Source organism: Anopheles gambiae, chromosome X (assembly GCF_943734735.2).
Source record: "Anopheles gambiae chromosome X, idAnoGambNW_F1_1, whole genome shotgun sequence".
In the NCBI taxonomy this organism is placed as follows: domain Eukaryota; kingdom Metazoa; phylum Arthropoda; class Insecta; order Diptera; family Culicidae; genus Anopheles; species Anopheles gambiae.
Genome location: NC_064600.1, coordinates 18,659,253 through 18,678,485, shown reverse-complemented (window position 1 = coordinate 18,678,485; position 19,233 = coordinate 18,659,253). Strand labels below are relative to the sequence as shown.

Genomic DNA, 19,233 nt, shown 5'->3' with positions numbered 1-19,233 from the left:
GGAAAGACCGAGAGCGAGCGGGAACGCACTACCGATTGAGATGGAACACAAGCACACCCGCACCGTGATGAGATGCTGATATGGAGACGCCTGGTGGCTGTGCGGTCGCGAAAGAGACAGAGCGCTCGGGGGCGATGGCAAGCGGACGGTGCAAGTGGGAAGGGGGAGGGGGGGGAGGCCGGGACAGAGATCGGGCATGCCTTTAAAACGGGACCAACTGCCGCCGGTCGGCCGCAATCCGCAGAAACCGTTCGACCGGATGCTGCCAGCCATCGTGCCAGCGTGCAGTGAAAAATCGTCGCCAGTCGTCAGTTCGCCAGCGTCCGTTGGCTGGTGCGAGCGTGTCCTACCTGCCGAGCCTCAGCAATCAACTTCGATCAATCCAGACTGTCGAGCGGCAACAGCGTGGATCGCAGCTTCGCGATCCTGCATCTGAGCACGCTCCCGCTGCCCGTTTGCGCGCATTTATTTCGTGTGTGGATGTGTGCGTGTGTGTATGTGTCGAAGTGCATGTGAGCTAGAAAAAAATTAGGTGCATCTCTTGAAGATTGCGCCAACTACGGTAGTGATCGAGTGTATTCGTTTGAAACGCCAACGAAAGGACAATTTAAATGCAACCGTTTGTAAAGGGCAATGTTGGGTGAAATCGGTATCGATAAAACAGCAGTTCTGTGAGCAGTTACATACATCATTGTGAGTTAGTGATTGTTTAGTGGTGGTGAATTTAAATCAGTTTTATCCCTGTCTAATGTAGACGGTAACATAAAGGCAGCAAATTCATGTTTCTCTCAATTAATTTTCAATAAATAGTTGGACTTGTGTTTATTTTAATAATATTCAAACTCAAGTGAATTCAACAAAAATCCTTATTAGGTGATAAAAATCACTTTAAATCTTCTGCCACAATATTCTAAAATTGATACATTTTATTTCCTACCTAACTGCGTCACGCACAGTGATGTAGGCCTCGGAATATTAACAGTGAACGCATTCTAAAGAAATACCAAACCATAAAGTTATGCAAACATCTATGCAGATCAATCTCTTTAAATGCGTTCAACAGAAAGCCAAATCAGCTGTTAAAGTTTATGCATTTCATTTCTCCTTTGCTTGCAATAGCAGATCGAAAACAAGAAACGGCGCCACAAACGCGCAGCTTGTGTTATGCTAGCCACAGCGGCGCGCTAACTCAGGCGGAAAAAATATTATTTTGGTTACTGCTAAAGTATTGCTCTTTTTCATTCTTTCTCTTTTTTGTTTCATTTTCATTGAAACTTTCTCTTCTATTTTAACAGCGGAAGAAAACAACCCCATCAGCCTGCGCCCCACACGACCGACTACCATCAGTAAAACAACTCGCAGAGAGGGACGAGCCACGTGCGGGATGGCGATGCGGGGTGTTATGATGTTGTTTTTTCAGGTGCTGATCCTCTGCTTCCAGGCGAAGGTAGGAAAACCTAGTAGCACAGGTTGCTATTGTCGTGCTTGTGTGTGTGTGTGTGTATGTGTGTATGTATATCTTTTTGTATGTTGCAAAGGACCTACTTTACAATAGTTGCATCGCTGCACCGAGCCGGGCAATTGTTTTCACGAGAGTTTCCATTACACACCTGTTGCACCACCCTAATCAGCAGTGCAAGCGCGGAAACGCAGCAGGCTCCCTCCTCGGTTCATCTTTCCCTTTACTTCTCTTTCTTCCTCTTTCTCCCGCTCTCTCTCTCTCTCTCTCTCTCTCTCTCTCTCTCTTTTTGCCCGCAACCGCTTTTTGCATATTTCATGAGCACATATACATATGGGATGCCATCCTTCTTCCCTCTGGGTGTTCGCGAATACGTGGGACGCTTCCTTTTAGGCATTTGTTGGACGGCCAGTTCGAGGGTGGTTTTTGGAAGGAGCTACTTGCTCCAACGGCTGACGGCAGAGGGCAGGCGTTCGGCTCTCACAATGGCGTGTGGCTTTGTGGCTCGAGTGGATCTGGAGGGGGTTGGGCGCGCCGGTTGCCTCATTTGCATTTCGTTACGGCCGGGTACAGCGTACGGCACTGGAGAGCAACCACTTACGGCAAGGACTCGTCAAGCAGTATGAGAGCTACTTTGCCGAGTACAAATGTGTTCCTTCTTCATCTCGGGGAGGAAGTAGCAGTTCCGTTTTGCATAATTGAATTCAGCTACTGGGGTCTAATGATGCGTATGTGATCTTCACCTTTTCCGCGCGCGGATTTGCTTGGAACGGTATTTTGTTTAACACATTGTGCCGGATAATGGTGATGATAGGTTTCGTTTTGGGCGTATTCAGTTTGAGGCCATGCTGGTGGTATTGATTTTACAATCACGGCCATCATTAGTATAATGCATCGATTAAGAATATGTATAATTTATCTATTACAGCCTTTCCCCGAGTTACTAATGCGTTGCGGTGACATTCGTTCAAATCAGTAAGTCGAATATCACGTTTTACAGCCAAAATATAGTCGATAAATAATAATTTTATGTAATGCAATTCATCAAGGAAATTCGGTTATTTCTGCCTTTTTAACGATTTAAAGCTATTGGTAAAATTACAATTTATTTTTCATGATACAATTGTTAGAGAACTGTCCGCCTGATCGCAGCACTCGTACGAAGGTCGTACGGCCATGACAAATTGAACGCAGTTAATTTACTCTTTTTTTTACATTTTTATGCATGTAAGATTTTGTTGATATGCTTCTAAACGTAGATAAAACATTCATTGGTTCGAATTGGGTGGCATGTATTTTGCTGTCCGATTCAAAGCATTCTGTTCCATTCGACTACCATTCGAGTGCCGTAATTAGCCGAAGTAACACAATAACAAAAGAAAAACAGTCTTCAATGATGTTCAGAACACTATGCATACCTGTTCAACAAAACACCTTACAGGGTTTTCCAAGTCACTTTCGAATGCGCCATTATTACTCACCGCTTCCAAGATGGGTTGCACAACTGTCAAAATGGTGTATTTCCATCATAACAAAACAAAATCATACACATGATTTTTAGCACATCACAAAGAACTTTTAGTTGTTTTAATGCTTAAAGATGTTTTGGGCCTCTTGGGTCTCTTTCGCCTCTGTTAAGATGTTTAGATAACTTAAACCTTTCTACTACAGGTGCGTCAGACTATACTGGTTACTCAAATCTGCCCTGTGGTGAGTTGTGCAGTAACTCGGCCCTTCTTATCATGTTGTGTCAGACTATTCAAAAATAGTCGAATAGATAATCAATCTTATACTTTTACTGAAACACTGAAAGCCAAAAAGAAAAGAAGAATTATTGTTATGAACATCTGGTCATGTTGATGTTTAATTTGATGGAACGTAATTTGTCGAATAATTATTTTTTCCAAGAGTGTTCAATTTCGTTTTCTCATTTTTTATAGTATATCACAAACCACTGCCAACCTCAATCCATCATAAAACGTGTTAAAAAGCATTTGAAAGAACTGAAAAATTAGTGTGATGCAGTAACAACATTTGACGGCTGTTGAAATAACATCTCGAAACCAATAAAAAATGTTGTAAACATTAGAAATAGACTCGGAAAACCCTGTGAGGCATTGCATCCTTTGGGTACGTTCAAACGAGCATCTTATTTTGAAGCAAGTACACCATTTGACAGCTGTTGAAAATCATCTTACAGGCGATGAATACAGGGTTTTCCCAGTCACTTTCAAAAGTGCACATCGTTATTCACCACCTCCAATATTTTTTCCAATAGCTGTCAAATGGAGTATTGGCATCAAGATAAAATGTCAGTTCTTACACATTATTTTCAACATACCACAAAAACTGTCAAACTCAATCCAGCTTGAGACGTGTTGAAAATCATGTTTAAGAAGAGAAACACCATTGTGATGCAAATAAAACATTAGACAGCTATTGAAAAACATCTTGCAAGCAATTAAAAATGTTGCACACATTGGAAAATGATCCGGAAAACGCTGTAATGATGCGCAATGACTTGGAAAATGACTTGGAAACCCCTGTAAGAGCGAATTTAGGTAAATCAAATTGCACACCTACGGACGATAGCCATTCTAAAGGTGTAGTGCAGCACCACGCATACAATTAAATTAAATAATATAATTTATTATTTGTACGTCTAGTCTGCAACAGAGGCCGCCATCCTAAAAGCCCACCTATTAGCCGATCGGAATATTCTGCCGCGTGGCTTCCGCAATGTGTTACCGTGAATGCATGTAAAAGCATTTTCAAACAACGGACGTCCTCCCGCTCGAGAAATGCTACATCATGTTTAACGCTACGAGTTGCAATAAAACAACAAAAAGCAGAAAAAAGTAATAGACGCCCCACTTACGTACACATTAAATTAGCGTCGCGTGAAGAGCAACCTTCGACACGGCGGAGGATGCCCTTCGTTGAATGCTGCTTCCTGGTCATCTCGCTGTGTGGGGGGAGGGGTGGGGGGGTGAAAAGGCACCAGAGAGGGATCTCGCGTCGTACACTGCAACCGGGCAAACCAGACCACAAGGGGGAAATTGAATATTTGTGCACAATTTAATTACGTGTTATATTTGCGTTTCATTTCGCGGGCGGTTGTGTCCAACCGTGCGCACCAACCTTGCTAGCGGCTAGGTGCAAACTTTTGCCGCCTTTTCTTTTTGCTTCCCCTGCTACTTCTGCTCCCACCTTCCAGCCCGACACTTTGCTCCCTGCTATGTGCAGCACCATTAAGCACCACCGGCATTGAAGAGTGGGGAGGAGCGTTAGAATACAAAAAAGCATCCCCGCCACTGAACGGGGTTGCTCTTCTATATTTTTTGCAATTAATTTTCACCTTCGCTTTTGTGCAGTTTTGCTAAAGTAGAGAGCAGGCAGGCAATAAAAAAACACACACCAGCTAGAAAGCGAATTAATTACAGCATAAAATGGAACGCGCGCGCTTCCGCGTGCGCTTGCGTTTGCCTCAGTCGCTATTGTCCGGCCCGGGCAATTGGTGCCAATTTTCCGCCTTTTCCAGCAAAAAAGGATAAAATTGGCCGCTCGACCGCTGGCCCAGGGAGCGAGAAGATGAAAAACTAATTTAAAAGTAGCATTTATTTTACATCTTCCTTTTCTATTTTTTGTTTCGTCAGCAGTTACGGGTTTTGAATGCGTTGCATTGTTTTCGCCCACCAATTTCGTCGTTTCGTTGTCCGGGCCGGTGGGGAATTGTACCAAAAGAAAAGGGTTTTTTAGACTCCCTAATGGATATCCATTCCTCTCCGGCACAGTACGCGCGGCACGAGAAAGGGTCACGAGGGAGGAGGGGGAAGGGCTTAAATGGAACAAATTTGTTGAAAAGAAAGTCCCTTTTTCCACGCGACCAACAGCGAAAAGTTAACTGCCCATCGTTTCGTTCGCCGATTGCCAATTTATTGGCTCATTTATTCTTTGCCTTTGCTCGTGCTCTCGGTGCGTTACCCATTGCCCCGGGGGGGGGGGGGGGGGGGGGTGGACTTGAGCATTGAAACCCTTGCCTCGGCTTTGCTGGATGACTTCAAGATGTATTTATTTTAAGCATTACATTTCCGATCCACTTGCCACACCGCATGATTTTGTATCCTTTCCCTCTCGCACCCAGGCCTGGCACGCAGTTAGACGATCGTTTGAGCTGGAGCAGACGACAGCACCGCAGGAAAAGCTACATCTCATCACGGGTAGGTAGCGGGACAGTGGGGAATTGGGGCGTTCGGGTTGGATAATTGTTGCGAAAGCACTTGCCTCGATTGCACTTCAGTTCCAAGCGTACAGAGAAACTCTTCCTTTCGCGAAAGCGTACACCGGCGTGCCCTTCCCTCCGCTGCGTTTCGGAACCTAGGCTTACGTCACAACCTGATCCTGTTGGTTGGTGATCCCCCACACGCCCCCTTATCTTCTCAAGTGACGCCTGGAACGTGAAAGCGCTGAAGTGCACGTAACGAGACAGTGCGTGCTACTGACAGCTCTCCACTTGCTACTGATATATCCACACACCAAACCCCTTTTTCCACCAAAAAACCGCACCCTGCTAACGACAATGACATGCTGCTCCTCCCGCCCAAAACCATTCCCCGCAGACTGTATGCACGTCACGTCGGAGGAGGGCGAGTTTTCGTTCGTCAAGCTGCCACCGGTAAGATCGACGTCCAAGCACGGCGCCCACTGGATGACGCCGGGCGTCGAGTCCGCGGAACGCGCCGACCCGGATGACCCTTCGCTGGGCGCGGCGACCGTGTGCGGTGTGTACTTTGTGGCCGATCCCGACCAAATCATCGAGGTGACGATGAGGCAGGTGAACGTGGACTGCCGCACCGGCGGGCTGATGGCGTTCGTCGACGGCTGGGAGCTGAACGGGCAGTACTTCCCGGGCGAGCGCGACCACGAGAAGCCGCTGGAGCTGCGGGTGCAGGAGTTCTGTGCCGAGCAGGGAGCGTCGGCCGGGGGCGGACCGTGGCCGCCCAAAACGGTCGGTGCCGCCTCGAACGCTTGGGTGTTTCGCTCGAGCCAGAATGCGGCCCTGGTACAGTACCGCATACCCGAGCGTGGTTCGTTCGTCCTGTCCGCCCGATTCCATCGCAATCCAAAACGTGAGTGTCCTGTACCGTTGACAAACAAACCAACAAACAAACAAAAAGCCCTCATTCTCACGTCTGCTTCCATCCAATGCAGCATGCAACATCATGGCGGAGGGTTTGGCACCGTACTACATGTTGCGTAACTATGGCCTGCGTCGGAACTGCACGCTGACTGCTCTGTTCCCTGCCGTTGTATCTGTCGTCGCCGTGGAGGTGGGAGAAATCAATGAGAGTGTCCGTTACGTAAGTATCCTTGTTGCGACGTTAATCTGGTCCGCCCGAGCATCAGCATCGAAAGTCAGCTACAAAATGTTATGTATTGTTAGAGCAGTTATGTAAACTATACATAAAGTCCTCCCCGGGGATGTCTTGATAGGAGGACCTGATGGGCTAGTTCTAGATGTCTTCCCACATAAAACGATCTTGGATGGAAATACGTTTGGAATTGTGGACCTTGTTGGGAGTCATTTTGAAGTCTACATATTCTTCAGACATTTGTGTGAATCAAATTAATGGATATTCATCACTTGATACATCAACTTGAATAACTTCCACACATGCCTATAATTTTGGCCATCTCCAAACGTCCCCAGACAATGAGTACCGTACTTTACCGTTTTTTACCTATTCATCACGGGGATGAATTATTCAATATTTTTGGAAAACAAAGTTTTTTGTTGTTTTTGATTTTCCAAAATTCAAAGACAAATGTGTCTATCTTACCAATTTGATTTAGATCAAGTTTGTTTGTTTTTCTTTGTGCTTCTAGTACAAGCGAATTTACCTTCGTATCCTTTTGGTATTTTTGGAGCTTTAGTTGTAAATCTCAGTGGTTCCTTTTTTATGAATATGAGTATTTAAATTTAAACAGCCAGGGAGATCAATTGTTTCCAGATCTCTTCCTTAATGCTTGTGTATCCTTGGATGTGTCCTTGGATACGCTCCTTACTATTTCTAGTTTACGTATGTAAACAAAAAAGGATGTCTCAGCTGTAATTGAAAAGTCATTACTCGTGTATAACGACCCCCTCAATATGAATTTGGTCATTTTCGACCTAAAAGGGGGTCGTCATACACGCTAAAATATGGTACTTTTAATTCAAGTATTTTTAATTATTATTACATGCGATATCCTTGATCTTCCCGGAACTTCACAATCCTTGAATGACGTGTTGCTTAACTTCCCGTTCAATTCATCTATTGCTGATTTTCCAGTGCGAACGCGTCAGAATGGATGATAGGCTCGAGGTTGGTGGCTCGGTTGGACTGGACCCGTCCTACCAGCTGGTACGCGCGAGCACCATCTGTGGCCGGAGCCGCGGCCGCGTGGACCTGGACCAGACCATCCTGTGCGGTACGACCTCGGTGCGGCTGATCTCTAGCGGGCGGTACAGCAACCAGGCCATGGTGACGATGCGCATGGCTGACGAATCGGACCTCCAGCTGGCGACGGTGATCTGCGAGATGTAAAAGGGGAACAGCACATGCACACATACACACACACACACACACACACACACACACACACACACACACACACACACACACACACACACACACACACACACACACACACACACACACACACACACACACACACACACACACACACACACACACACACACACACACACACACACACACACACACACACACACACACACACACACACACACACACACACACACACACACACACACACACACACACACACACACACACACACACACACACACACACACACACACACACACACACACACACACACACACACACACACACACACACACACACACCCAACCACACGTACACAGTTACACATTCGCAAATTCCCTTTTACAATCTGCAAACGGAGATAACTGGCAAACAGGGTTTTGGACAACGGGAATAAAGATACAGCGAAACTGGAGAGAACAGATACAAATGCGCCGTGAACCAAAAAAAAACAGAAACTCGTCCACGCACACCAACCATTAAGGCACAGTTTTAAAATGTCGCTAGAACTCCCAATTTTGAAAAAAAAACGCATATAAATACAGAGAGTATATACAATGTCCGAGATAAACAAACAAAAAAGAAAACAGAAAAGAACGAAACACGGTATCAATAAAACAGTAGAAAGAAATGTGCACTGCGCGCACGCTAAGGTAAAAACAAAACCAAAAAAAAAATAATGCAAATGCAAAGAAAATGTAACTCAACTACTAACCGAAGCACAGAACATTTTACTCCCTGTCACATCTGGAACTATAGGAAAAAAAGAAGAATAACAACAAGGTGAACACAAACATTGAAAATCGTACAATTTTCTTCAACGCTGGGAATGGGTGGAAGAATCGGGGTTGAGGTTGGTACACTTGCTCTTTTCCATCCAATCTTCCGATTTTCTTTCTCTTGCCCATCAGACTGACAAAAAATACTTAGCGACGGCCACGATTATTATCTAACGGTGTAAGGAATAAAATTCCAAAAATCATTGTGTACTTTATTGATCCAGATCCTCATCCAGTCCTCCCTCATACTCATCGTGTTTTTGCCGCTTTTTTCCTTAAACCAGACCACAATTAGAAACAACAACTACAAAATAGCTGAAAGCTTCGCATCGAGGCTGTGCGATCTTTCTTTAGCTGTTTTGCTCTGTTGAACATGCTTTCTTAATGTTTGTTTTGCCTGCACAATCTTTGTTTCCTGTAGAGTACGTTTTAGCATTCAGGGTTTCAGATTTTTGTTTGTTTGTTTGTTTGCTCACAGATCGTTGCATCGAGCAACATCCTTACTTTCTCTAACGCTACACTATATATTGACTAAAGTATCATATTTATGTTTTTTTTTATTCTTCTTTTCTTAGTCTCTGTGTGTGAAGGAAGCAAAGTGGTAAGGGGAGAGGATAAAACGATAGTACAAATAGAAACAATGGAACTAGCCGTTTACAGAACATGAAACATTTCACGATAAAAACAAAGTAAGTAAAATTATGGATTAAAATCGAAAGGGTCGTTTTGAGAACATGTATGCCTATCTTCGTTGCGTGAAAGGTTGGTTGTGGTTTGGTCCCTGCTGTTCGTGCCTTGTTAGCGTACCTTTCTTCCCAAAAACTGTTCCAGTGCAGGGCCGCCGGATACAACTTATTTTTTGTTTGGTTTTTGGTTGTTTATTTCATGCCTGAATGTAAGTGTGGGTGTGTAAAATGCGATTTTACCAAAAGCACCAAGTAAATTTGCAGGAGGGAAAAAAATAGTAAAGCACGCGTGTGCTGCTGTGTTGATGTGTGGTGTAGGCCAAATCGTTAGCACGAAACAAACGCGCCGCCTCACGCCCTAGTCCTCCAGTGTGACGTTCTTGAACAGATATGACATCGACTCCTTGTTGTGTATGCGCCTGATCGCTTCCGCCAGCAGAATACTGATATCGATCGTTTTAATCTTGTGGCACTGCATCTTCTGGATTTCGTGCGGTATCGTGTTCGTCACCACCACCACGTCGATGGCGGAATCCTCGATCAGGCGGGGCGCATCCTGGCTGAGCAGGCCGTGCGTCGCGAGCACGTAGATTTTGTACGCACCCCGGTCCTTCAGCACCTCGGCCGCCGCCACGAACGACTGCACGTCGTCGATCAGGTCGTCCACCATGATCGCGATCCGGCCGCCCACGTCGCCCACCACGTTGATCGGCGGCTTCTCCTTCGCCGGGTGGATCGGCACCCCGCCGGACACGTCCATCGTGCGCGATTTCGGCAGCGTCGGCGGCGAGTTGCGCCCGTCGACTTCGTCCGCTTCCGATTCCTTCTGCTCGCCGTGTATCACGGCGATGCCGAGGCGCAACCGTTCCGCGTACGAGGTGGCCTTCTTTGCCGAGCCCGGATTGCGGGCCACGATCACCGAGTTGCGGTAGTCGGGGATGCTTTCCTGGATGTACTGCAGCAGAAACGGAGAGGCGCGCAGATTGTCCACCGGACAGTCGAAGAAGCCCTGTATTTCCTTCTGGTGCAGATCCATCGTGATGATGTGGGACAGGCCGGAGGTGCACATCATCTTCGCCAGCAGCTTTGAGACGATGCAGCCCCGTTTGCGCATCTTACACTGCTTCGAGTACGGCAGGTACGGGATCACGCCGACGATCGATTTTGCCGAGGAGGTTTTGCACGCGTACGCCATGATCAGCAGCTCCATGATGTTGTTGTTCACATCTCTGTGAAATTAGGGCGAAAGAAAAGGCGTGTTTTTTTAGTGCGTTTGTGTGTTTAGATTTAGATCAATTTAGATGTCTATCTAGTCTAGTTTTGCCATAAAGTCTAGACAACGAATTATTTAAAACAGCTTTCATCATCTACAAAATTGCTTTCAGAGAAGCCGATTCTTATAAAAAGCTAAAAAAGCATTCTCATTTTAAAAATGCATTATCTCTCCTTCTACACACTATTGTAAAAATTGTCATGAAAACATTAGGTTTTCTGTTTGATTTGTAACTGCGATTGAACATGTTTCAGCTACCAGTAAACAGGAAAAGTTCCGCAGTTCCATTTTAGGTACAGATAGCTCGTTGAGGGATGCAAATAAAGGTATCCCCAATAACCTTCGTCGGATGACAATTGGCAGCACGTTTATGGATAAACATGGCCATGCTAATAGTAACCTTTTTTTTTATTGACGGATCCTCATCAGAGCAGCGCATTGGTTTTGGTGTATACAACACGTGCTCCGAAGCATTTTTTTTTTTTAAATTACGCCAACCATGCTCATCCCAACGAACAATTTAAATCTTAGCATAGTTTGAACGCTGTTGTTACGATTATTTCATTAAGGCTTCATTTTCATTTGAATGTCTTGTATGGCCAAATAAGATTACAATAAAACTTAAAACATAAAGGGCCCATCTACAGAACTTTGTTGAGAGTACTATTTAAGCTGTCAAAATTACAGCCTCTTGCTATGGATATGTTCTTGAGACGGCAATGAAGTAATAAATATGAAGTCATAATAGTGTTTGAAATTGGTTGCTAAATGTTGACTGGATTTTTTTTTTTAAATCGCAGGCGAATGAGCAGAAGTCCATACCAAGAAATTTTCACTGGTGAATTATTTCATAATGATTTAAAAAATATCAAAACGCCTCAATAACATACATCTTCAGTATCAGTTCAGTATCAGTTTAAAAATATTACTGAATAAACACAGATTTGTTTTAAACACTCGCAGTCACAAAAGCATTTTCACGGCTTTGCTATAATAACCATGACGTGAAAAGCGTATTGGAAATTGCCATTTTTTTAATGTCATGTAAACCATGATTTTGTTTATCAAAATATCAACATATCACATATTGGTAACACATATCTACAATTAAATAAATAAAAATGGATTCCATTGCCTTAAGACAAGAAGGACTTTCCTGATCTCATTTTAAGACGATTTGTAGAGCATTCTGCGTGGCCAAAATACTTTTAAATATGCTTTAGGAAGCACTTGTGCAGACTAACATATTTTAAGAATCTTTACGTAAAGCTAGTGTTTGAGATATGCGGAACCTGGTACACGCATATTTACACAATCGCGGTTTCTTGCATTTGAGAGTTATTTGAACAAAATTTAATGATTTGATACAATATCAGGTAATAGCAACATGATTTTTTTTTAAATCGTCATTGCTTTTGAATTTTCAAAATCAATTAAAACCGAGAAGATGTTCGCTTCACTCGGAATCATATCCAACAATCTTTGCAGGGGATAAAATCACCCACTGCAAGCAAAAGGAAAAGAACTTTAAATATGATATGGCTCAAAACCGAAACCTTTATCACTCCTCGTTTATGCTCGAAACCTTGGTTCAATAACATCCCTGGAGATCGTGCGTTCACTTTAGACCTAGGTCTAAGCATTTCGCATTTGCAGCACATCACCAGCGTATAGGACAGGTCGATATCGGACCTGGATTTCCTGAAAAAGATATTTTATTTTTACGATTTAAACGATTAGAGCGCACCCACGACTCCGATGCGACTCCAGCTATTGTTAGTCCGACTAAATCCGAACCACTTGTTACGCCCGGAATCCGAGTCGTCCGGAGTCGCCCGGAGTCGTTCGAAATCGTCCAGAATTGTCTAGGGTCATTCAGCGACGTCTGAAATCGCCTGGAGTCGTTCGGAGTTGTTCGGAGTCGTCCGGAGTCAGTCGGAGTTGTCCGGAGACGGAGTCATTTGGAGTCAACAGTCACTGTCAACCGTCAGGTGCAATGTGCTTCGACTGAAGACTCCGATTTCAACGAATTCCGCACGACTCCGAGCGACAATGGACAAATACGACGACTCAACACGACTCTGGACGATTCCGAACGACTACGGATAATGCTGAAATTATCGGAATCAACACCGGATTTTTGCCAACTTTATCCATCACTAATAAAGACCCCTACAATGCCCTATGGCCAACTGAACTCGACCTCGAAAACAGAATGATGAAGACCCTCACCACGCTTATAGGACCACAAAATCATGGACTGGACGGAACAAAACCAAAATGTCCCAGCCAATATGGATTCTAACGCCATGCATTACATGGGTTTTCCAAGTCAGATGCGAATGTAAACATTGTTATTCACCTGCTGTAAAATGTTATTCCACATCGATCTGACATTTCATTTCCCTCATACAACGTTTTCCAAGTCACATTCGAATGTGCACATAATTATTCATCGCCTCCAAGATGTTTTTCAACATCTGTCAAATGGTGTATTTGCTTCAAAATGAACTGTCATATTTAATCCAGCTTGAGATGTGTTGAAAATCATGCTGAGGAAATAAAAAAATATGCTGTTGAAAACTAATTATCACATTGAAGTGGGTTAACATCTTGCACACGGTGAATAACATTGTTTACTCTCAATACTGACTTGAAAAACCACGTATTTTTTTTTTATTTCTCCAGAATGATGTTCAATGCTTCAAATGTCGACAGGTGATGTGATTCGGCTTCAAACCCCGGTGAAAAAAACAATGACAGCAGTCCGTTGAAAATCATGCAGAAGAAATTAAACTTAAGATGATGGATTGGAAATGTCAGAACGATGTGGAATATCATTATGCCCGCGGTTAATAACAATTTTGACATTCTAAACTGACTTGGAAAACTCTGTATAATTGTATACTCTACTTTTAAGCAATACGGAATGTTCGAACCGTTCCGCCTGAATAAAAAAAAATAATAAAATAAAAATTAGTAGGAAAGCAATCAATTTGTCTCTTATGCAACATGCAAAGCATGAAATTCACATTAGGTCCATACTACTTGTTCCCGCCACATTTTCATACACCCAAACATAATGCACACTACGAAGAAATGGCAACATTCCATGCCTATCCATATCGCTCAACTCACTTTGTGCCGGTCTGTATGATGTAGATGTCTTTACCGCGCACGGAATCGCCTATCTCGACCATCGTTTCGCGATTCGTTTTGTGATAAACCGCGCATCCACCGTTCGCCACACCGAGCCGACTTCGCGGGAGCGGGTTAGAGGTTCGTGAAAGAAAAAAAAAGAAGAAGAAAAACAAGTCAAACATGAGAAAACACACAACAGGCAAAACGAACGGAAGCAAATCCCGCCGAACACCCGGCAGAACACCCAAGTAGGACCGATGTGCTGCAGAGGTCAGCTGTTTGATCAATAGCAGGAGCGACTGCTAACGGCAAGCATTGGGTGTTGCGCCTTGGGTGGGAGGGAGATGTTGAAGGGCAGTTTTGGTCCGTACTTTGCAATCAGGTTCGCCAGATCCGGATGAGAATTCCCATTGATGATGACGATATCGGACGTTGCCGGTGCGTCCATGCTGTCGAGCTTCAGGTGCTTCGCCGGACGTATGCTTCCGAGTCTGGAATGAGGAACAGAGGCCCGGCCAGCACCCGGGGTTTAGATGATGGTACCAGATTTACCAACAAAAAATTTAGACGAAAAGAAAAAAAAGAGAAGGGCGGGGGGTGGTGAGATGGAAATAGAAAGCACTACTATCTATAGCGATCGAGATACTGTTGTGTTAGTGGGACGGGCTCATTAGAGCCCATACTTTTGAGTTGGGTGAAGGACAACCGGAGGGTGATTGGGGGGGGGGTCTTGTCGTAAGAAGGACAAAGTCAAACGAGCAAGACGGTCTGCAATGGTGGGAGGAGGAGTGGCCATGCACTGGAAGGTTAGATACGGTGCTACTACTTGTTTGATCGTTACAGAACGGGCGATTAAATTTGCTTTTTAGTTGTAACATTTCTACGGCAGAATCGGGATGCGAAAGTGTGATGAGGTGAGGGTGGGGAGGGGGAATGGCGGATAACAATGATGCTCATGCAACGAATTGGCTGTGTTAGTGTGAAGGTGTTAGTGATCAAAATCGTTAATTTTCTACGAAGTAAGAAGGATGGGCCAGGTTTAGGGGGGGGGGGGGGGGGGATGGAAAAGGATTGGCAATGGTACAGGGGAACAAGAGTGATAGGTTGGTGATGAGTTAAAGAAAGGTGGAAAAACGGAATTAAAGAAGAGAAGAAAATAAAGTAAAAAGAAAGAAGGAAAGTAAAATCAACAATTACTTATTTCGGCTGAGAAGCATCTTTAGAGAACTTGCTTTGCGTTTTAGGGGTGTGTTGATGTTGTTGTTTTACGACAACACTGCTTGGACGCCGAGAGACTGTGACGGGGTGTGTGTGTTTTTTTCTCCCCCTTGTGGGAAGGTTACCCCCGGGCCGTGGCCGAAAATATGTCTTACGGGGAATAAAACCGGATAGTGGGTGGTGGTAGAATTGGGAGGCGGGATGGGTTGTTTTTTCGTTCTACTTGTTCCACTACCCGTTTTATGTACCCTTAAACCCTGTTTTAAAGGCAAAACTCGGGCGCATGGGCGTGATACGGATTGGAGATATTGTTTTATTTGTTTTTTTTTTGTTTTTTTTTACAGACAACCAAAACAGCAAACTCAAAACTATTCAAATCGGAAACAAACGAACGTAGAACGAGTACTATACAACACAAAAAATCTCTCACACGTGCCGTTTTGTGCAACGTTTTCGTTTTTTTTCTTCCGTTAGATTTGGATTTTTTTGGGATTGATGCTGCTGCTTCTGTGAATAATTTTTGTTGTTGTGTTCAATAACACCTTTCAACACCTGCAAATGGAAAGGGAATGAATACGGGGTAGAGGGGATGGAGACGGAAAGGGGGTTGAAGAAAAAATAGGGAAAATAAAGGAAAGAGAAAAGAGAATGTAAATACACGTGTGTTTTCTTTTTACAGCACAAAAAACAGTCCACAATACAACAACGGGCGGGGCGGGCGGGTGGGTGCGACATGTGAAGTTTAAAGATTGCGTTTTTTTTCAGTTTTCTGGTGGAGGTGGCATGGTGTATTATGTGTGAGTGTTTACATATGTGGGTTTATATGGCAGACAGTGAAGTGCAAAGGAAGTTGTACACCGAGAGATACAAGGAAAAAGAGATACAGAGAAGAAAAAAACAAAATTGATGTCAGGAGCTTCACTTAACATCACAAACATATCGAGCACATGCTACCCAGACAACAATGATGAATGAAGATGCAAATACAGTGAAACCCCTAATAACGAGTACCCCGTATAGTGAGTTTTTCGCATAGCGAGCAAATTCAAATGCTCCATCAATACCTCTCATAACGAGTAAAATCTCGCTTTACGAGCAATACATCATTAATTTGGGTTCCTGACAAATATTGCGGTGCCGATGTGAAATCATGATCACGATCGGTTAACAGTGAGCATTAATGTTGTTCTAATAATCTCTCAAGTAAACAAGAGTTTCGCTACTAAGTTTTATTTAATATAAAACTATTGCCAGGAGGAAAAGTGTCGTGTAGTTGTGGACAAGTGTGTAGTACATTGAGGAGTGTTTCTAGCGTTTGGATTGGTGATGCGCTCTTTGGAGCGTACCCATGACTCCGATCCGGCTCCGGCTATTGTTAATCCGATTATGACTCTAGCAAAATCCAAAACACTAGTTTCGCGCGGAATTGGAGTCGGACAACGAAATAAAATGACTGATCACAAGCACATCAAAGCGGACGGCTCATGTTGGCTCCGACCGATTTCAATGCCGGTCGACTCCGATCGACTATGGACGACTCCAAATGACTCCGACTATGGTCGACTACGGCCGACTCCGGACAACTCTGAACGACTCCGGACGACTCCGGGCAACTCGAACTCCAAATGACTCCGACTCCGAACGACTCTGAACGACTCCGAACGACTCCGACACCGCGCCGAACTAAAGGTTCGGATTTTAGCGGAGTCGGAATCGAACTAACAATAGCCTGAGTCGGATCGGAGTCGTGGGTGCAATCCAAAGAGCACATCAGTAGTACACAGACGAGTGTTTTTTTTTTTTTGCGTTTCGATACTAAGATTTGGTTAACGCATGATCCGGTGCTAGATTGGATGCCAATGCAGTTGGTGAAATCTTATGTCGGAAATCACAAACCAATTTGCAATTCTGATGCTACTAGCTTATTTAGGAACAAAACAAAAAGACTAGCATGAAATTCCAACAGTTTATGATAGCTAACTCTTGCCAGACAATATCGTGTATCATTGTTATTTTGAAGCATTGCAAGCGCGTAGCTTGAAAAGTTTTTCTCCTTTGTTCGCAAGCATCAACCGGGCGAAGGAGTCGCTCTTACACGCAAAACCCAATTAATAATGACAAAGAAATAGTGAAATCACTCATATCTTCGAAATTGTATTAGCTATCTCAAAGATGTTTTCCATTTTGGTCAGACACGCACATATGCTTTCGTACCGGCACAGATGCGGTCCTGTAGCCAATTATTTTACTTTTCAACCACATTATATCGACAAGAGTCTCCCGCATAACGATTGAGCCACTGGAACGGATTGAACTCGTTATGTTGGGGTTCCACTGTACTAGAATAGTATTCCCCCTTGGAAAATGGGAAAATGGGATGATTGTTATTTTATTTATTTTTTTTTCGGCCAAAATTTTAATTCCAGTTTCCACCCCCATCACGCTTCATACGCACGTACACACATACATATACACACGTACACAAATACGAACAAGCTGAGACAGACCGCCACGCACACATACACACACACACAAGTAGAGGGCCGGTTTAACGCACCGGATTTGTTGCACAATTGTCACTCTGTGCCGCGTGCTCGGCACTACTAAAACGGGGTACGATATCCGGCCAGGTTCTTGCAGAAGGAATCCGTATCCAAACGCACATATACACACACACACACACACGCTCGGCCTTCTTTGCGAATGGTGGTGCACAAAATGCAAAATGTCTGGATGTGTGTTTTTTTTTTTTTATCAAACACAGGTGGCACAAGGAGACGGAGCGAAGGAGAGCGAAAACGTTGAAATAAATTAGAGCGCGAGTAAAGCTGAGCCAGAGCGAGAGAGACAGAGAGCGTGACAAAGGCGACGAGAATGAATTGATATTGGATTTGGTTGGTGTTGAAGTTGAGGTACACACACGGCCAGCACCAATTGAAATTGGTGAACGAACCAATAGACAGATACACACACACACACCCTGGACGGTAAATCAACGACTGCACAGCATTTGCCCAGCAGGTCGGTCAGCCGATGGATGGTGCTGGGGTTCAGCTTTGTTCGAAAGTAAAAGATATGCCACACCACCAACAAGCAGCCGCGATCTCGATCCCGGGTGTATTGGTGCGCTGATGCGTTCGTATCGCAAGCTGCCTGGAGCGGCGCGGACAACCGGGGACTGGGTTGCGTGTGCTAATTGAAACGAAGAAAATTTACCCTTGCGTGTGTGCGTGTGTGCGTGTGTGTGTGTGTCGCGAGTCGCACCACGATGCGCTTTGCGTTCATCCTCTCCCTACTCCCCGGCGTGCGTATTTCGCTCGACCGCTACATACAAGAATAATTTAAAGAAATAGATTTGCGTATCCATGGGAGGAGGGAAGGAGGGTTTACACAGGAGAACGGGAGAGACATAGAGCGAGTGAAGAGTGTGTACGGGAGACAGCACAGCACAAAAACCTTTTTACTGGAAACTATTGTAGCACTATATCACACTAAACATTTACACACACACACATACACACACTACTGCTACTACTACTACCACCAGCACCAGCACCACCCCCACCCCTACCCCCACCGTTGGTAAGGAATTACGTTTCCGTGGGTTTGAAAATGGGAGACTGAAATTGGTATTCTTTGACAGGGCAGCACACGCAGAACCGAACGGAAAGGGCACACGCGCACGGATGGATTACAGCGTGCTCACACGGAACCAGCGGCAGCCACAGTTGTCGCACTGTCGCTTTCGCCCCTACCGATACCGATACAAAGATACCATCTTCTTCTTCTTCTTGCTTTTCTTTCGACTCCTATTGTGACATCTCGCGGCAGGCCGGCGCACTGCAGCTGTCAGGCAACGCTGTCACCGCGTGCGGGCAAACGTTTGTGTGGCTCGCAAATGCACAACCTTCTCAGCTCTAGGCATGGGGATGAGGGTTTTGGTTGCTCTAGTTTGTGCAGCGAATTATAGACCTCATGTTTTAATAAATACATCCAATAAGCAACATTCCTTATTGCTATAGGCTTTTGGAGCGCAAGTCTTACTGACGTTTGAGCCTCAACGATC

General features: G+C 44.6%; 3 protein-coding genes across 20 annotated transcripts in view; 2 read left to right on the top strand and 1 right to left on the bottom strand.

Annotated features, from left to right (window-relative positions):
- The window catches only part of LOC1270437 (fatty acid hydroxylase domain-containing protein 2), a 428,943-nt gene that overhangs the window by 368,852 nt on the left and 40,858 nt on the right, over nucleotides 1-19,233 (top strand). The window lies entirely within an intron of this gene.
- Nucleotides 236-8,148, top strand: LOC1270451 (corticotropin-releasing factor-binding protein). 4 transcript variants are annotated; one of them, XM_309147.6, is made up of 6 exons: nucleotides 236-693; nucleotides 1,296-1,447; nucleotides 5,604-5,679; nucleotides 6,079-6,588; nucleotides 6,671-6,819; nucleotides 7,792-8,148. In XM_309147.6, exons 2-6 carry the CDS (start codon nucleotides 1,385-1,387, stop codon nucleotides 8,044-8,046), a joined length of 1,053 nt encoding a protein of 350 aa, XP_309147.6. In that variant the 5' UTR covers nucleotides 236-693; nucleotides 1,296-1,384; the 3' UTR covers nucleotides 8,047-8,148. The 4 variants fall into 4 exon arrangements, with proteins under 4 accessions (XP_309147.6, XP_061511775.1, XP_061511769.1 ...); XM_061655791.1 differs by having other exon boundaries at nucleotides 236-697; XM_061655785.1 differs by having other exon boundaries at nucleotides 236-757.
- Nucleotides 9,013-19,008, bottom strand: LOC1270450 (phosphoribosyl pyrophosphate synthase-associated protein 2). 15 transcript variants are annotated; one of them, XM_061655689.1, is made up of 5 exons: nucleotides 17,725-19,007; nucleotides 15,147-15,719; nucleotides 14,321-14,440; nucleotides 13,947-14,066; nucleotides 9,013-10,764 (listed from the first exon to the last, which is right to left on the bottom strand). In XM_061655689.1, exons 2-5 carry the CDS (start codon nucleotides 15,164-15,166, stop codon nucleotides 9,894-9,896), a joined length of 1,131 nt encoding a protein of 376 aa, XP_061511673.1. In that variant the 5' UTR covers nucleotides 15,167-15,719; nucleotides 17,725-19,007; the 3' UTR covers nucleotides 9,013-9,893. The 15 variants fall into 15 exon arrangements, with proteins under 15 accessions (XP_061511673.1, XP_061511704.1, XP_061511660.1 ...); XM_061655720.1 differs by having other exon boundaries at nucleotides 18,384-19,007; XM_061655676.1 differs by having other exon boundaries at nucleotides 18,624-19,007.

Bases quoted from the DNA above. Each gene is read 5' to 3' on its own strand.
- LOC1270451 (XM_309147.6), top strand. From the start codon at position 1,385: ATGGCGATGCGGGGTGTTATGATGTTGTTTTTTCAGGTGCTGATCCTC. The intron at 1,448-5,603 runs GTAGGAAAACCT...TCTCGCACCCAG, and splicing joins TCCTCTGCTTCCAGGCGAAG to GCCTGGCACGCAGTTAGACG. The intron at 6,589-6,670 runs GTGAGTGTCCTG...CATCCAATGCAG, and splicing joins ATTCCATCGCAATCCAAAAC to CATGCAACATCATGGCGGAG.
- LOC1270450 (XM_061655681.1), bottom strand. From the start codon at position 15,166: ATGCTTCTCAGCCGAAATAA. The intron at 14,441-15,146 runs GTAATTGTTGAT...TCCTCATTCCAG, and splicing joins ATGCTTCTCAGCCGAAATAA to ACTCGGAAGCATACGTCCGG. The intron at 10,765-13,946 runs GTGAGTTGAGCG...CTAATTTCACAG, and splicing joins ATCATACAGACCGGCACAAA to AGATGTGAACAACAACATCA.